This window comes from Tribolium castaneum, chromosome 4 (assembly GCF_031307605.1).
Source record: "Tribolium castaneum strain GA2 chromosome 4, icTriCast1.1, whole genome shotgun sequence".
Classification (NCBI taxonomy): domain Eukaryota; kingdom Metazoa; phylum Arthropoda; class Insecta; order Coleoptera; family Tenebrionidae; genus Tribolium; species Tribolium castaneum.
Genome location: NC_087397.1, coordinates 7,640,839 through 7,657,756, shown reverse-complemented (window position 1 = coordinate 7,657,756; position 16,918 = coordinate 7,640,839). Strand labels below are relative to the sequence as shown.

At 36.2% G+C, this 16,918-nt stretch overlaps 7 protein-coding genes across 13 annotated transcripts in view; 4 read left to right on the top strand and 3 right to left on the bottom strand.

The window, feature by feature from the left end:
• Window positions 1-56: 56 nt before the first annotated feature.
• Window positions 57-1,768, top strand: LOC663872 (uncharacterized protein). Of its 3 annotated transcripts, XM_008203193.3 has the most exons (5): window positions 57-288; window positions 336-536; window positions 588-889; window positions 939-1,134; window positions 1,194-1,768. In XM_008203193.3, the coding sequence occupies exons 1-5, from the start codon at window positions 125-127 to the stop codon at window positions 1,246-1,248; spliced, it is 918 nt and encodes a 305-aa protein (XP_008201415.1). In that variant the 5' UTR covers window positions 57-124; the 3' UTR covers window positions 1,249-1,768. The 3 variants fall into 3 exon arrangements, with proteins under 3 accessions (XP_008201415.1, XP_974995.1, XP_064212491.1); XM_969902.4 differs by having other exon boundaries at window positions 939-1,768; XM_064356421.1 differs by having other exon boundaries at window positions 153-292; window positions 339-536; window positions 939-1,768.
• Gpdh1 (Glycerol-3-phosphate dehydrogenase 1) lies at window positions 1,474-6,972 on the bottom strand. Of its 4 annotated transcripts, none has more exons than XM_969914.5 (7): window positions 6,701-6,969; window positions 6,379-6,556; window positions 6,121-6,261; window positions 3,699-3,953; window positions 3,309-3,646; window positions 3,168-3,260; window positions 1,474-1,689 (listed from the first exon to the last, which is right to left on the bottom strand). In XM_969914.5, the coding sequence occupies exons 1-7, from the start codon at window positions 6,925-6,927 to the stop codon at window positions 1,677-1,679; spliced, it is 1,245 nt and encodes a 414-aa protein (XP_975007.2). In that variant the 5' UTR covers window positions 6,928-6,969; the 3' UTR covers window positions 1,474-1,676. The 4 variants fall into 4 exon arrangements, with proteins under 4 accessions (XP_975007.2, XP_008201416.1, XP_064212489.1 ...); XM_008203194.3 differs by lacking the exon at window positions 1,474-1,689 and adding an exon at window positions 1,766-1,966 and having other exon boundaries at window positions 6,701-6,972; XM_064356419.1 differs by lacking the exon at window positions 1,474-1,689 and adding an exon at window positions 2,001-2,120 and having other exon boundaries at window positions 6,701-6,972.
• Window positions 6,973-8,101: 1,129 nt separating this feature from the next.
• Window positions 8,102-8,903, top strand: Vha14-1 (Vacuolar H[+] ATPase 14kD subunit 1). Its single transcript, XM_969923.4, has 4 exons — window positions 8,102-8,261; window positions 8,313-8,394; window positions 8,442-8,647; window positions 8,706-8,903. Exons 1-4 carry the CDS (start codon window positions 8,208-8,210, stop codon window positions 8,733-8,735), a joined length of 372 nt encoding a protein of 123 aa, XP_975016.1. The 5' UTR covers window positions 8,102-8,207; the 3' UTR covers window positions 8,736-8,903.
• On the bottom strand, window positions 8,796-11,073 carry gb (genderblind). Its single transcript, XM_969932.4, has 10 exons — window positions 10,891-11,073; window positions 10,671-10,842; window positions 10,402-10,624; window positions 10,234-10,349; window positions 9,959-10,184; window positions 9,859-9,903; window positions 9,684-9,807; window positions 9,435-9,635; window positions 9,061-9,385; window positions 8,796-9,014 (listed from the first exon to the last, which is right to left on the bottom strand). Exons 2-10 carry the CDS (start codon window positions 10,831-10,833, stop codon window positions 8,947-8,949), a joined length of 1,491 nt encoding a protein of 496 aa, XP_975025.1. The 5' UTR covers window positions 10,834-10,842; window positions 10,891-11,073; the 3' UTR covers window positions 8,796-8,946.
• Window positions 11,074-11,453: 380 nt separating this feature from the next.
• On the top strand, window positions 11,454-14,706 carry Sply (Sphingosine-1-phosphate lyase). The gene is made up of 9 exons (XM_962699.5): window positions 11,454-11,858; window positions 11,905-12,120; window positions 12,484-12,692; window positions 12,745-12,981; window positions 13,023-13,282; window positions 13,330-13,518; window positions 13,573-13,719; window positions 14,160-14,280; window positions 14,326-14,706. The coding sequence occupies exons 1-9, from the start codon at window positions 11,711-11,713 to the stop codon at window positions 14,428-14,430; spliced, it is 1,632 nt and encodes a 543-aa protein (XP_967792.1). The 5' UTR covers window positions 11,454-11,710; the 3' UTR covers window positions 14,431-14,706.
• LOC663913 (pseudouridine-5'-phosphatase) lies at window positions 14,640-15,697 on the bottom strand. The gene is made up of 3 exons (XM_969942.5): window positions 15,493-15,697; window positions 14,994-15,445; window positions 14,640-14,941 (listed from the first exon to the last, which is right to left on the bottom strand). Exons 1-3 carry the CDS (start codon window positions 15,545-15,547, stop codon window positions 14,765-14,767), a joined length of 684 nt encoding a protein of 227 aa, XP_975035.1. The 5' UTR covers window positions 15,548-15,697; the 3' UTR covers window positions 14,640-14,764.
• A 233-nt stretch (window positions 15,698-15,930) lies between these two features.
• mRpL33 (mitochondrial ribosomal protein L33) overlaps window positions 15,931-16,918 on the top strand; it is a 143,029-nt gene continuing 142,041 nt past the window's right edge. Inside the window, exons 1-3 of one of the 2 annotated variants that reach the window (XM_064356423.1) lie at window positions 15,931-16,120; window positions 16,589-16,692; window positions 16,751-16,800. In XM_064356423.1, coding sequence (XP_064212493.1) covers window positions 16,080-16,120; window positions 16,589-16,692; window positions 16,751-16,800 — 195 coding nt within the window. In that variant the 5' untranslated portion in view covers window positions 15,931-16,079. Of the gene's footprint in view, window positions 16,121-16,588; window positions 16,693-16,750; window positions 16,852-16,918 lie in introns of those variants that run through there. The other variant, XM_008203196.3, reaches the window with a different exon arrangement.

Sequence of the window (16,918 nt, the reverse complement as noted above, 5' to 3'; positions counted from 1 at the left end):
CCAAAAGGATATTTTAATTAATTGTAAATAAATATTTATTTTTTTATTTAGTCTATTTATTTCAATATTTTTGATAAAACTGCTCATAACCTCAAATTACTCGAGTCAAAATTGGTGAAAAACAATGGGGTTGAGCAAGTTTATTTCCTTCCACTTAGTAGGAAAACACATAAAACCGCTCTTACACCGGCCATTTAGTAAAACTACCAAAAAACCTCCCTGGAAAGTATTATTTTTCGGTGCCGACGATTTTTCGCTCTTTAGTTTAAAAAAGTTAAATGAAGAATAGTGAGTACTATTTTCTACACAACCAAAAAAGTTACGATTTATTTCAGCAGAAAAAAAGCATTATTAAGCCGACTTGAAGTTGTAACGACTGTAAAAGGCAAAGCAAATGCAGTAAAATTATACGCAGACAAGGAAAATCTGCAGTTACATAAGTGGCCCCCTTGTATTGGTTTTGGGGAGTTTGATGTCGGCATTGTTGTGTCATTTGGGCATTTAATACCAAAGGCTATTATCGACCAATTTCCTTTGTAAGTGTCTGTCCCTAGACGTTTGTACTTTTTTTGCATTTTTTTTATCAGAGGAATGTTGAACGTCCACGCAAGTATTCTGCCACGCTGGAGGGGCGCAGCCCCAATCATTTACGCTCTAGCAAACGGCGATACCGAAACTGGAGTCACTATAATGACAATAAGTCCAGAAAAATTCGATATTGGGAAAATAGTGCTTCAAGAATCTGTGCCAATTCACCCCGAAATGACACAAAGTAAACTGTTTGCCACTTTAGGGAAGCTGGGAGCTGCACAATTAATTAAAACTCTAGCGGATTTATCTTCCAATTTAAACAACGCAAAACCGCAGCCCACAGAAGGAATTACCTATGGTTGGGTTTATTTTTCTTTTTTTTAATTTAACAAAGTGTAAAATTATAGCCCCAAAAGTGAAGCCCACTTTTGCTTCCATTAAGTGGGATCAAATGACGGCTGAGCAAATCTATAATTTGGGAAGGGCCCTGGAAGGTATTTTTCCGATACAAACGACGTGGAAAGGGATGCCAGTTAAATTAATCGGTATAAAAAAGGGCGATTATTTAAACAGTGATAAAAGCATAAAACCGGGATATGTCGGGTATGACAAGGAGAAAAACGCTTTAAAGGTGTTATGCTCTGATTTTCGGTTCATTGTAGTAGAAAAAGTTGGAGTGGTAGGCAAAAAATTGATGTCTTCCCAAGACTTCAATAATGGTTATGTTAAAAAAGAACCTCCTGATTGTAGATACTTTACATAATATAGTAAATTAAAATAAAATGTTTTTTATATGTTACTATTCAAGCTGCGATCGAACCGCTGTAGAGAAATAAACGACCGCTAAAATAGCCGGTCGTTTTATACGATTTAAAAAAGAAACAAATATAAGTTAATATGTTGCAAGGAGTTGGTTTTTTGAGGGGGGAATCAAAGAACAAAATCGTTCAAGTACATTTATGGTTCAACAAATAATACTTAATACACCCTTGGATTTTGAGTGTAAAAAATACTATCCAAAACTAGCTTTGCCTAAGTTACAATATTTGCAGAACACATTTTTTGTACTTCTTATTTGTGACTATTTTTTCTATAATATTGACACCTATTGGAAGAAAATAATTAGCTGTTTGATTTATTCACTGTTACTGCTTGACCCTGGAAAAATACAATTATGTAATAATTACTTTCCTAATTGAATTATTGAGGTGTTAGTACAATGAAACGGATGATGTTTTAATAAAACGCCCCATTTAAATGCTATTTATTCAACTAGCAAAAAAATCAGTCTTAACTTATTCAACACCAATTTTACGACAACCACATGAATTGTTAACTTGAAGCTTTGATTTCGTTAGTTGCTTATAACGTTTAAATCAAAGGAAATACAACACTAAGTTATAGTTTACACTTTGGCCTGTCATAACTATTGTCCCTAGAACAAAATCATGTATTAATAACAGCACAAGTGGATTTAACAACAATTATATTACTTAAACATTACAATTCAGCGAAAAGTAAATAACAAAATTTGCAAAAACAGGGCAGGACAAGGAGCTTACAGGAAGGTTATATTTCTGGGAATGTATCTGGAAAAAATGAAGGTTAATATATTATAAAACCAGCAAAAAGTGAATAGATGAAACATGAATGAAGCAAAACGTATTAATGTCACTATTCACTTTAATGCAGTAAATAAAAACTAAAAACAGAATGAATGGTTGCTAATATTTTTATTCACCGATTATTCACAAATCCGGACATCTTGTACTTTTAGCGAAAATATTATAATTACGTATGGTCCAAATCTCACACACAATGTTATCAGTTATCACACACACACACCTGAAGTTTTTATCAAAAATTACAAGTATACATCTACACTCGTGAAATAAATGATTTAGGTATTGACTGAAGTTGAAGTGGTTTTAGTACATATTTAAGTAAATTTGGCGGAATGACTAATTATCACCTACACACGATTGTTATTAGTATACTTTTGATGAAATGTATTATATGATGTTTTCCAAAGATTTTCAAGGCACTCGCTACTTCAAATTAACACCTTTTCTATTGGCATTGTTACAAGTTATAACAAATACATGCATGGCATAGCAAATGATATTTATACATGAGGTAAAAAAATTAAAATAGCAAGACATGACAAATTGCTTGAAAAAAAATCACGAAAATTCTGATATGTAACGGGGAATTAATCTGTTCCGGTTAATTTCAAAAGCAAGAAGCCATACTTACTAATCTACATGATCAATACATTAAACTCTAGATTGAGTCACGTTAGAAGATTAAAATAAATAAAATATATTGTAAAAACCCTGTAAAATTCCTGTTCTCTATAGCAACTTAATTACATGCATAACAATCAATAGAATTTTCGCAATCTCAAACATATTAGTAAAGATAAAAACATAACAATGTAGCTAAAAACTACGCAACAATTGTATAGTATAAAAATATATAAACGACCACCTAGTAAAAAAACATAACAAATAATTGGTAATTAATGTAATAATTACTAGACGGTCTCATCAACGGACTTTGCTTTGCGGTAAATAATGTTTATAGCACATGCATTAGCAAGTTGTACTCTGTGTTATTTTGTGAAAAGCACTTACATGTGCTCAGGATGGTGCCTAATGCAGTCGATAAATTCAGCGACTGGTTTCTGTCCTGTACATATTTTATGAATGGCTGTAAACAACGGGAACCTGCAACAAAACAACTAACAAATGCCTCCCGAATTACTAGCAACTGACTTTTCCTCCATGCCCTTATTTTTCAACATATAGTTGACCTCCTCTGCCGTGAAGGGCCCTTGCAACTTCTGTCCGTTCAGCATCTCGTCCTCCAACACTTTTATCGATTTTCCTGTTTTGACGAACGCTTCGCTCACTTTCCTATTTCTACCCCCGTAACACGTCGTGATCAAATCAGCGACGCCGCAACTTTCAAAGAAGGTTGACAATTTTCCTCCCGGGTAGAAAACATCGACGAATTTGATCATCTCCATGAGCCCCAATCGGATTACGGCGGCCTTGGTGTTGTCACCCAAGCCCAAACCGTCCACGAAACCTGCCCCACACGCGACGATGTTCTACATGAAGTGATATTAAAGAACCGAAAAAAAGGAAAATTTTAGAGATTACTTTCAACGCCCCACAAATCTCGACAGTGTCTTCGTCGTCCACTACGACCACTCGGAAATAATCAGTTTGGATAATATCGCGGAGCAGTGGTCCCTGTTTGGTGTCTCTACAACCGATGGTTGTTTCGCAGAAATTCTCGTCGGCCACTTCACCAGCGAGGTTCGCCCCCATGAGGACGGAGCAAGGGATGCGCAAGTGGCGGGTGATTATGTGCGAAATGAGGTCGATTCCGCCGCCCTCTGCTCGGTCAAAGCCCTGGAGAAACGCCGATCAAGGTTCAAAGGAAACTCATTAATCACGTATCAATGTTCAAGGAGACTCAAATTTCACTCATAAAAATTATCATTGAACCTGTTCAGGTTTTGTACTTAAATAGTTTCTAACTATCTAATACCTTCTAAGATAAAATAAACTAAATTAAGGAATTTTAGCTATTGCCTAAAAGTTTTATAGTCGTTTGAAATTTCTACTGGGTACATTCTTCTACTAGACTATAGTTGTGAAAGTCTTAAAGTCCGATCAATGCTTTATTTAATACAAAAATAAAATTTGAAAACTGAATAAAATTATGGTGCTCTTTAAGCATTATTTCTCATTAACAGTCAGTGTTAAAGAGAAAACAGAATACTTTTGGCACTGTACTGCACCCTTGAGAATAAAGTGGCTTTTGTATTAACTTGAAACTGCCAATCATTAAAGCGTAAATCGTATTCCCATTTGGCAATAAATTTGCGGCAATGATATTTTATACATGATTTTTTTTTATTTATTATTCTTATTATTAGTATACATACATAGTCCTACATATACAATTAAAAAAATCGCATCAGTTCCAGAGGCTAGGCAATAAGCATTAACCTCAACAGCTTGCAGTTAAGGCCATTTATGTGTACGTTTAATACAAATGATAATAGATGCTAAATGTATATTAGGTAACTACCATCTTTCATAAACTTCAAAGATTTCAATGATTATGTTTCCGAAATTTTGTTTAAAACAGTAAATTCTTCAATCATTTGCATAATGCAGGGTAAGTTAAAAGTATTATATTTTTTAATACATTATCTCAAAAACTAATAGTCGCACGAAATAATGGTTTGCATTAAATACTCTATATTTTTCTCTATATATATGTGAATTTTCAGATTTTTTTACCCTTCCTTATAATTAAAATTAATAAAAAATATTATCGATGAAATAAAAAATATGAAAAAATTAATTACTTGAAATTTTGTCTGAACAACGATGCGTAAATGGTCTTTTGAGCAAAAAAAAATATTAATAAAACTGCATATTATTCTAGGAAGATTAGTTAATATGAAAAGTGTGCAACCTCCAGTATTAAATTTTCAAAAAACAAAACCCTCTAATTTTTTAGAAACTTTTTTTTCAACATTTAATATTTGCTTTAGTAAACATTATCTCTAGGTAGAGAAATTTATACATTCAGAACTAAAAAGTGTTATCGTTGATCTTTTGTATTATTATTTTATTTTATATAAAACGAAATTGAACAGATTGCTGAAGATGGTTTTATTTATAGCCACATCAATTTTTATTTATCAATTCTTTATCAAATGGCAATCCATTTCTAAATAGTGAAGTATTTTTCCAAAATTACTAAATCTGTTGCTACACATGCTTATCGCGTGATTAGTTTTGTTGTAATTAACATTTGAATACCAAAAGGTGACTCGATTAATTACATAATTCTGATAACAATGCAATTTTGCGCAATACTAGAGATATCACATTGTTTACAGCAGACATGTTTTATAGTAATTTTGCGAGAAAATATGACGTTGGCGTTTACATAGTTTTGAAAGAGCTAATATCTGTGAGAAAAACTCTTGTAGGCGGAAACTTTAATGAAAACAATTGTTTCGTGTGATGAAGACGTTAACACATTTAATATTTATTTGGTTGAGTAGAGTAGAGAATTTTATAAATTCAGAAGTAAAAATTGTTTTCGTTGATCAATTCATATCAATGTCATTATCAAATGATATAATACATTTCTAAATAGTAGGTAAAGTATTTTTCCAAAATTACTAAATTTGTTGTTGCACATATTGCCTGATTAGTTGTAATTAACATTTAAATACCAAAATGTGACTCAATTAATTATCAACATAGCTCTGATAACAATGCAATTTTGCGTAATACCGGACATATCACACTTCTTACAACAGACATGTGTGATCCAAAAAGTATTTACACTTCAAGATATTTCCAAACTCTTGTAAGCGGAAACTTAAGCAAATAATTGTTTTGTCTGCTGAAGACAGGACAAAAAATTATGAGATGTTTATTCGATAACGGCTTCATTACTAGCCACTTTGTAGTTTTCAAGTTAACAACAAATACTATTGCATTTCTCCTTCCTTGAACCATGTAATTAGAATTACTATTTTAAACTGACCTTAATCAGAGATAAAGCAATAGCTGTTGGTTTGATTTTCCCTAAAAGAGTTGAGCATAAAGTTCTTATGAACTGGTGTGGCACTACAAAAATAAGAATATCAGCCTCTTTGGCGGCCTCTACTACATCGGGAACCGCCACCTGGAAATGAAAGTAAACAAGATAATAATTCTACTTTAGTAAACACAGTACATAGTTCATGCATTAGATGAAGGTCATTAAGTACAAGCGAATTATGCGTAATGAAATGATACTTACGACATTAGGAGGAAGCTTGTGACCTGGAAGATATTTGACATTTTCGTGGGTTTCATTAATGATCTCTGTAAGTTTTTTCCCATTTATCATTTCTTCGTAAACATACATCGTAACCTTATCATCGAAATGGGGTAGTTTTTTCGCATTGCTCCCGACAATTTTCGCGATGGCTGAGCCCCTGAAACATCACCTTGACATTACCCAAAATTCATCAGCAAATAAAGTGCCAGCAAAACTAAGTTATCTAACGCTCAACTAGTACAAATTCGAGCAAAACATCACAACTAGAAACCTAACACTAGCACACCAAACAATATATTACCAGTTGCCGCTGCCTACTATGCACACTTTTTTTAATTTCTGAGACATTCTCGCGGACGATTCAAAGAGGTTAGTTGAGTGACAGCTGGAACGCTTACTTGTCAACGACTGCCGCGATTGTTGTGGTTTAAACCTAGCTGATAAGGTTGATACCGCCCAAAAACGACGACCGACGTCGATTCTAATCCTGCCAATCAGAGATTGATAAAACGACAAGAAGCCAATCATAGGGCTGCCGGGAGGTCATCTACTTGACTCCGATCAAATTTATTCAAACGCGAACCTTGGCTAGATGAAAGGTGGACCCGCGAACTTTAAGGTCGAAAATTGCAATTCACCCTCCAGAGGAGTTGCCTTATATCACGAGTTGCGTTATGTAATCGCATGGGAAATTGCATGGCACGATGGCAGCATTGGGGCTATTACATCACAAGTGCCTTGGCAATAAAAATGTTTTTATCAAAATATAAATATTTTAAGCATTGAGTGATAAGAAGTTATATAAGAATGGTTTCCTTGCTTATTGATAAGTTTTAAATTAAACAGTAAATCCTAAAAATACAATCAAACAGGGGGACAAAATATTTCTATTTTTTTTGTCGCAACCTATTATACAGTGTTTTATCAATTCCCGCCTGAAAACTTGAGTAGACAACAGAATCTATGAATTACAATCTATGATTAGTGATTCCAACACGCAATCTAGGAAATGTAATGTTGGTTGCTTCCACCATGTATAGATAGTCCTGGTGAACCAACTTCCCTTATTTTCCATTGTCGGGCGCAAACCAAAATGTGGAGCAAGTTGGAGCTTTTATTTTATCTGACAGATGGCACCAGCGTAGACTGGGACTGTCACAATGTTTACAAGAAAAAAGATACACGCATCACGTTGTTAAAAATACGACATTTATGAAGAACAATTAATACCTGAAGGATGCCCGCACCGAATGGTAGTGGAGTTTTTTTTCTGGAAAGCATTTATTCTGACTTCAATGTTTCGATGTCTTTCGCGGCCGAAAATGCATCGAACCGAAGTTTAGAACTATTCAGAAAATATTATTATTTCAGCGCGAAAAAAGCAGAAGTTGTTACAAGATGACTAACTTGGGTGCTGAGATAACATTTTTTAATTTCGCATCATTTTTTTATAAAAAACAAAGAAAATTTGTGAAATTGTGACAGTCCCAGTCTACCGTGCTGCCATCTATCAACTTGCTCCAGCGTTAGAATCAATTATAATAGCGAGTTGGTTTACCTGTCTGTCTCTATATCGTGGTTGCTTCAAAAATTTTTTCATATTAGTGTGAAAAAGTATCTTCGGGTTCGGGTATTTTCGGAAATTGAGGGGCACCAACACAACTAGTGTGACTATCTCTGTTTAGCTCAAGTAAAGCTATATATTTCTTTCTTTTCCCACTGAAACAAACGTCAAATACACAGCTGTCAGGTGCTTTAAGTCAGGTGACAGTCTTGAATATTATTTTCTTTCCAAAAAATTTATTAAAATGGCTTTACATTCTGCTATGAAAGGGAAATTGATATCCGTGATCGGAGACGAGGTACACCAGCATTCAAAAACAAGGAAATTGTTAAAATTGCTCAATTTTTAGGATACTTGCGTTGGATTTCTTTTGGGTGGAGTTGGAGAAATCAACAAGAACCGCCACCCCAATTTCTTGGTGGTTGATAAAGGTAATTTCTAGTATCAATTGAATTGTCGGTTCATATTAGGGGTTTAGGCACACCAGTCAGTGAAATTGAGGAGTGCTTCAAAAGATTTATGAAGAGAGACGATATTGATATTATTTTGATTAATCAGAATATTGCTGAATTGATTAGGCATGTGATTGATGGACACACTTCACCAATCCCTGCTGTCTTGGAAATTCCGTCAAAGGACCATCCATATGATGCCAGCAAGGACTCCATCCTCCGACGCGCAAAGGCAAGAAATTTTCTTATATCTCTAACAAAATTGTATTTCAATATTTTTCTTTTTTTAGGGAATGTTCAATCCTGACGAAATGATGTAAATTATTGTTATGTAATGTTACTTCTGTATTATAGGTGTAGAAAAAATAGAAAATTGTAAATACATTCCTTGTAAAATTTATTCACAAAACAAAAAGTCTCAATTTTATTGAAGTAAAAATCACAGTGTCCAAAATACATACAAAACAAATAAAGAGATCCAAATCCAATCATGTTTTTTTTTTTAACGAAACTACCTAAACAATACAAAAATTACTCCTCCACGTCTTCATCCTCATGAGCAGAAATAAATATTTTTTGACATATTTCAGTCATTTTGGCTGAAAATTGCTTTTTATTAAAGATAAGTGAAATTAAAAGACATACCCATGAAGCTTTGCGGTAATAAAGGCTTATTTTGTCTGACGGCCCTAAAATAAACAGGTACTCCCGACAAGGTGATTAACACGCCCCCTAACACCTCATAGGGAGCTTCAAAACACGGTAAAATGATAAGAAACAGACAAATTAAGACGAAGATAATTGGAACTACGATATTGACTTTGATTGGTCTTGCGATTTCTGGTTTCTTCCACCTCAAGTACAAAAGTCCCGACACGGACAACATGACGAAAAATGATTCCACAATAGTGCAGTACGTGATAAGTGTATGGATGTCGTTAGTGCACAGCATGAAGAGAGAAAGGATGTTCTAAAAATGGATGAATTGGGTCTCGTAAATACTTTAAGATTATATTTACAAGAAATGCGAGCGAAGGCATTGGTGAACACTTTTGAATGTTCAAATGAGAGAGCATTGTGGGAAAGTGGCCATTTCTGGCACCCACATACAACATGCGTGAGGATGTCATGATGTGAACACTGAGGCCTCCAAAGGCCGAGATCGCGACCATCACTGGGATAATCCAAGCCCAGCTCCCCAACACATTGTTACCAAAAGTCTAAAATTTGATTTTGAAACAGTTTTAACTGATAAAAGGAGCACATACCACAGCTATGGCATCTGAAGATATCATAGCGTCCGGTGTTAGGACTGACAAATAGGCCATGTTTGCCAAAACATAAATCAGTGTAACTAGAGGTATTGAAAGATAAATTGCTCGTGGAAGATTACTGAAAAAAAAAATTATCGCGCGCTGTTTAGCTAATGCAAAAAATATTTACACGTAAGGATTCTTCAGTTCCTCCGTCATAAAATTCAAATAATTCCTGAAACATTGTAATTGTCCAGTTCAGTTAATTAATAACAAAAAATGAGGAATACCAGCCCGAGTATGAGAAAATTCCCGAGTAGAAAGCTTTGGACATTTTGCCCACGTTGGTAGTCGTTCCCTCAAAGGGCCTCTGAAAATTCTCCACGTGTCCAAAGCCCATCCACACGACCCCAATAATAATGACAAGTACAAGCGCCCCAATTTTGCAAAACATGAACACATTTTGCACCCTCGTGGTGGCTTTCACGTTATAACCGTTCAAAAAAGTAAGGAAGCCTAAACCAAACAAATTTATGCAAGAAATTGAAAAAAATTGATTACCAACAAATTGTACAAGCGGCCACAACTGTGGCTCCATCCTCTGGTAAATCGCACGAGCGGAAGAAAGGTTGAATCACGTATTTGGCAAACGTGAGGCCCATGATTGCGTTAGTTGTGGGTCTAGAATTAAATTTGAGATAAAAGTGGTAACAAATTAGAGGTATCACTATACACAAAAATTAAGTTTGCCGCCCACAAATACAAAAATGAAGGTAAGGGGCCGAAAGCCTCATAGATGTAGGCATAGTCGCCCCCTGATTTGGGTATAGTTGTGCCCAACTCGGCATAACACAGGGCCCCAATCATTGATAATAATCCACAAAGAACCCACACAACTAGCGAGAATCCGACTGAATTTACTTCCTGGATTATCCCCTTTGGCGAAATAAAAATCCCTGAATCGGAAATTAATACAAGTTTTTTTTTATTGCAAAATCCCACCTGACCCAAATATGATCCCCAAAATAATCGCGACTCCTTCAAGCAAGCCTAACTGCTTCTTCATTTTGACTTTTTCTGGCACCACCTGAGATGGGGTTTCGGCGGGTGATAGGAGCATGTTTTCTGTTGGTGATTTCACTACTTTGGTATTGTTTGAAGGCATTTTTGGTAACTGAAACAGTATCGTGAAAAGAAAGCCGGTGTTACATCATTTACTCACTTTTTTGTATTGACTAGAAATTTTACTTTTACCAGTTTGTTCTTGCTAGAGATTCGTATAATACTGCTATTTTAACGGAAACAAAACCAATGCAATGCTACAAATAGCACACGTGCATTTTTCAGGTTAGTTGCTTGGGCGCATGTTGGGTTTGCAGGACCCAGAAACAGGCAGGTGTTTAAATTAGGACAAATTGAAATTTTCGCGCCAGTGTTGGGACCAATCAGGGGAAAGTCCCACTTTAACCATGGCCACCAAATGTCCTAGGATCGGGGTGGCCATGGTTTTTCATTACCAATAAAAACAAAAGCTCCTAAAAACTCCTTTGTTTTCTCTTTTATTACTTTAATTATGGCAAATTTGTTAAAAACACAATTATAATTGGTTATTTTTAAATTTTTTATAAAAAAAGTTTTATACAGGGAGTTCCCAGTTTTAAGCCCGGATGACTACCACTCTACTTTTATTAAAATAATAATTATCCTTCATGATTTTAATGGCTTTTGAGGTACTTTTTGGTATTAATTTGTAAGATTTTCTTGTAAAAATTTATACAACCGCCTTTTGTCACTTGTCTGTCAAATTTGTAACCCCAAATTTCCTAATCATCATAAAAATGTTTATAATAAATATTTGTACCAGTTAACAATAACAAGTTACGTTTTATTATGCCAGCGAACGTTAAGCCTTAACTTTTTTATTTCTCCGAGAGTCATAAGTCGTGTTTCAAGTGCTTTACTTCAGGTGCCCCTTATCAGATAATACTTTTGATTAAAGTGATTTTTTATGAAAGCGGTTAATCTTTTACGTAACTTTCGCCATGGATGTTATATCCCAACACCTAACTATTCTAAAAACCGGGGTTAATAACTCCTTTGCTGGGAAAGAACCTTGGCAAATAGTCACAATCACCACGACAAGTGTGCTGTTTTTTGTCTGGCTTCATGAATTTTTCAACCAAGAAGAAAGTGAGTCTTTAAATTGGATGAATTCAGTTTCAAACTTCACTTCCAGCTGTTACCCAAAGGGCGAAAAAGACAATTTTCAAATTAGTCAAGTTGATACCAAGCGTTAGACAGAAGTTTGAAACAGAATTGGCTAAAGTTTCTGAATCGTTTGAGAAAGAAACAGTGGAAAAGACCAAACACTTGACCTACATCACCAAACTGCCTGAAAAAAAGTTAACCGCTGAGCAGATTTTGAACTGCGTTGAGGAGAATTTGAAAGTGGGTAAGGTTTTTTAATTAATTACAATTAAATAATGCTCCATATTATGGATAACAATTGAGCTGTCTTGGCTTGACTTGCGTAACTTACATAATTTCAAGAAAAAAAAATCGCAATTTAAAAGTGTATTGTTGGTTATCTAGCTCAACTTTTACAAGGGTCAACATTTTATGTGAAGCAACCTGTGTTTAAAGGCCAAACGAATTTATCGTAAGCTGTTTTTGTTTTTTCAAAAACCTTTACATGCAAGCTTATTCATATTTAAAAGAGTACCTAAATTAATTTTTTGTTAGAAACAGTATGTGCTGAATTTTTTTGTCAGATATTGTGGACCTGCTTGTATTAATTCCTATTTTCTCAATATAGGTGATTATGACTGGAAAGGGGGCCTCGTCTCAGGGGCTGTGTACTACCACAACCCCGCTCTAATAAAGCTTGTCACTGAAGTGTACGGCCTAACGTCCTACACCAACCCCCTTCATCCAGACCTTTTCCCCGGTTTATGCAAAATGGAAGCTGAAGTGATCCGTATGTCTTGCAATCTTTTTTACGGTGACGAAAACTCTTGTGGAATAGTAAGTCCAACTCGCCCCCTCAGCGTAGAATCATTTTTTGGTAAATAATCAGGTAACCACCGGAGGCACCGAATCCATCGTCATGGCCTGCAAAGCCTGGCGTGACTACGCTCGCGAAGTGCGTGGAATCCGGAAACCGGAAATAATCGTTCCGGTTACGGCCCATTCCGCGTTTGACAAAGCTGCCCAATATCTCCGGATGAGAGTCAGGTCGATTCCGGTCGATCCTCAAACGACTAAAGCCAACATCAAGGCTATGAAACGTGCCATTAATTGCAACACGATTTTAGTACGAGTTTTTTCCTTTGTGTTTTTTTAATCCAGTTTTAGTTGGTAGGTTCCGCTCCCAATTTTCCGTACGGAACTATGGACGATATCGAGGCGATTTCCGCCCTAGGTGTGAAATATAATATTCCCGTGCATGTCGATTCTTGCCTTGGGGGTTTTTTGACTGTGTTTATGGAGGATGCCGGATATCCGGTACCGTTATGCGATTTCAGGCTACCAGGGGTTACGAGTATTTCAGCTGATACGCACAAGTATGGATTTGCACCGAAGGGGTCCTCGGTGGTGCTTTACAGGGATAAAAAGTAGGGATTTTGTTTGGGTGAGGCGTTTTTATGGTTTTTGGGTTTAGGTACAGGCATTATCAATATACGGTCACCACTGACTGGCCTGGCGGTGTTTATGGTTCTCCGACTCTTGCCGGGTCACGTGCTGGGGGTAATATAGCCGTTTGTTGGGCCGCAATGCTCAATTTCGGGAAAGAGGGCTATGTACAGGCTACTAGAGACATTATTCATACCACGCGATACATCGAAAAAGGGTACTTTTAAAATAATAATTTAATAGAATAAATAAAAACTAAAAAAAATTGCAGACTGAGAAGAATGAAAGGCATTTTTATTTTTGGCCAACCTGCCACAAGTGTTATCGCTTTAGGGTCGAATGATTTTCATATTTATCGACTTGGATCGGCTTTAAATAAGCTTGGGTGGAATTTGAACGTCTTGCAATTCCCGTCGGGGTAAGTGAAAAGTTTCGAACTGAACTAAACTAAACTCCTTTTCAAATCAATGAGTGACTAATTTAATACAAGTCAAGAGCTAGCGATTTTTAAATGTTTTTATTTAGTTTCACGCTACTTTTTTCTGGTTACGTAAAACAAATGTTTATAGCGTAAACAAATGAGGACTAAATAACCCAAAAACAAATTTAAACAAATCAAACTTTAAATTATTCCATTTTTTTTCCATCGAAAAATAAATACTTATGTAAATACTTTTTTATTTATTATTTATTTTTTGCCACTTTAAAGACCGGGAGACCGTGTACTGTGTTACCACATGTTTATAAATAATAATTTTGATCTTGATATCCGACAAATTTAAAAGGGGTTTTAGGTGACATTGTGAAACGATATTTCTAAGAACTCTCTTAGATCAGAACTCTTAATTTTATTTTTAGCATTCACATATGTGTCACGCATATGCACACGCAACAGGGTGTCGCCGATAAATTTTTGAATGACGTCCAAAACAGCCTCGCCGAAATTTTGAAGGAACCGGATGTCCCTGTTGAGGGAAAAGTACGTGGAAAAATGCCAGTTATTTTTCTTAATTTTGTGTTCCAGATGGCAATATACGGGGTGGCCCAAAGTGTGCCAGACAGGTCGATTGTGACCGACTTCACAAGATTATTTTTGGATTCAATGTACTACACTCCGAAAACAACATAAGTGAACTGAAGATCACATTATTGTATGGTGATAATGATAACCGATAATATAAAATAAAACAAAAAGCGATTTTTTGGTCAAATTGGATAATAACAATTGAACGCGTAACTGATGCGAATTTAATTCCGTCGTCCTTGTGGAAAATTCATTTGTTTTTATCGCCAACTAAATACATTTTATCTGGCGTAATGGGGCAATAAAAACCTTCATTAGTAAAATAATTCATTTAATGGTGTAACACATACTCGTACATCAAAATAAATAAATTTGCAATAAGTTAATACTCAACAATTGGTGCATTTGCGCCTATTTCCTAAAATCTCGGCTAAAATTTTCATTCAAAAGCCGGAAGTCCGAAGAGCTCCGGTTTGAACTCCAGCAGCGAGTTTAGAACAATCGTTGCCGGCTTGCGCTTGTCTTCGGGAACATCGGCCGCAGGTACCAGCACAGCCTGCATCCCTGCGTCGATAGCGCCCCTAGCCCCATTGGGCGCGTCCTCGAGCACCAGACACTAATAATGAATCAAACGTTAGAATCACAATTTGATCGATAATTATAATGACCTGATCAGAGGGCGGCTTATCGGGGAACCTTGAGGCACAGACTAGGAAAATATCAGGGGCGGGCTTGCCGTGTTTGACTTCGGGATCGGTGGTCCCGCACACGATGTGGTGGAACAGCTTGAACAAGTCCTGGTGGTTCTTCGTCTTCATCTCCATGGACTCCTGCGAGGAGGAGGTGGCCACCGCGATGGGGATATTGTGCTTGTGGAGGTGCTCCACGAGGCGCTTCGCCCCCGGCATAAGCGGCGGGTTCTGCAACTCCTCTCTGACTTTCTTTCGGTAGATTTCGAGGAACTGGTCAATTGTGCATGGGAGCCCCATCTCCGTGATGGCGATTCGGGCAGTGTCGGGCTCGGGGGTTCCCAAAATTTTGATTTTGACGTCCCTCGTGTACGTTTTGCCGAACGGCTGGGCGATCTCGTTGATCACTCGGTCGTAGGCTGACTCCGATTCTGCAAGACAGCTGTGAGGGAAAAATCGAACAAGGGTTGGAAATTACCGATAAGGAGGCCGTCCATATCGAAAATAACGTGCGTCACTTTTTTAAAAGCCATTTTCGCGGTCTTGCACTGCCGGAGTCGCACTGAGGTTTGACCGAATCACCTTGGACTAGGATTTGGCGGATATTGAGCCCGTCGCTTTTGATTAGATAGCTTATGAATGAGTAATGGGGATGGCTGAATGAATGCGTGAAAATAAATAGGGCAACGTGACGTAAGAAAGCAAATTAACGTTGGATGCGTGATTCGATTCGGGGTCTTAAGGACGCCGAAATTCCTGAAACTTGAAATTTATAGAGCATTTCCAATTTATTTTATGAAATGTTTGTAATGATAAGTGAAATGACGTTTCCTTTAAGTCATAATTTTGATCAAACAAAGCCAAGGTGAGATCCCGCCTGCCAGCAGGTGCAGCAAGAGTGATCGAAGTTGGCACGTGTCTGTCAAGGTCGTTCCAAAATGTCAAATTTCGTGCGAGTGTAGGTTAAGTTTGCCGTTTTTATTTTCAATAAAAATAAGTCGCGATTGTGTTTAAGTGGAAATAATTTAGAACTGCATTTTTGATATTCCGGAAAAGGCCACAACCATGTTTTTGACACGAATTCTACTCAAGAAAGTTAAAAGCAAGTGAGTACCCTTTTCCCTTTTTGCATGTTATATATAACCTTATTTTCGTCCAAAAACTTACATAAAAAGGCATGGGGACTCCCCTTTTTCCTTTTTTTTTGAGATGATGTGTGTCTTACAATAGTGTAATGTGATATTATTGTTGTTTTTTACTCTTTATGTGTGGCTAGTGGTGATGTGGTCAGTCAAGTTTTAATCCCTCACCCCCACTTGAATTTTTTTATTTCTAGTAATAAACTGTCGAATATAATACCCTTTTCGGTTTTTGCGTGTTATATTTTAATTTTACAATAAAGCTTTGACCTTTTCCTTTTTCTGTGTGTGTGCAAGAAATAATAACAGTCTAACAAAAGGTGTAGTTGCGATGAGTTGTTAGTTCCCCTGTTTTAAATTTTTGTTTGTGTTGTGTTGGGTTTTCTAATTAACTTTATACCTTCAAGAGTAATAAAAAGATAAACAATTTTACAGGAGAGTGATGGTACAAATGGAAAGTGTAATTAGTGGGCATACTTTTAATAAAATTAGAGAACGATTAGGTGATAAATTAGAAGTTGTTCGTTTTGATCCTTACAGTAAGTTAACTTTGGCTACGTTATCAACGTTGGAATGTAATGCTACGTTTAATTTTAGTCCAACAAGAAAGTGTCTACAAAGAAAAGAAGAAAGTTAGGAGCGTGTAATTCCAATGTCTTTGTAAATCTAGTAATAAAATGGTCGTTAAAAATTAACAAGTTTTGTCTACAGAACCCCTATACTCCTATTATCATCAAATCATGAAGGAATTGCAGAGAAATACAC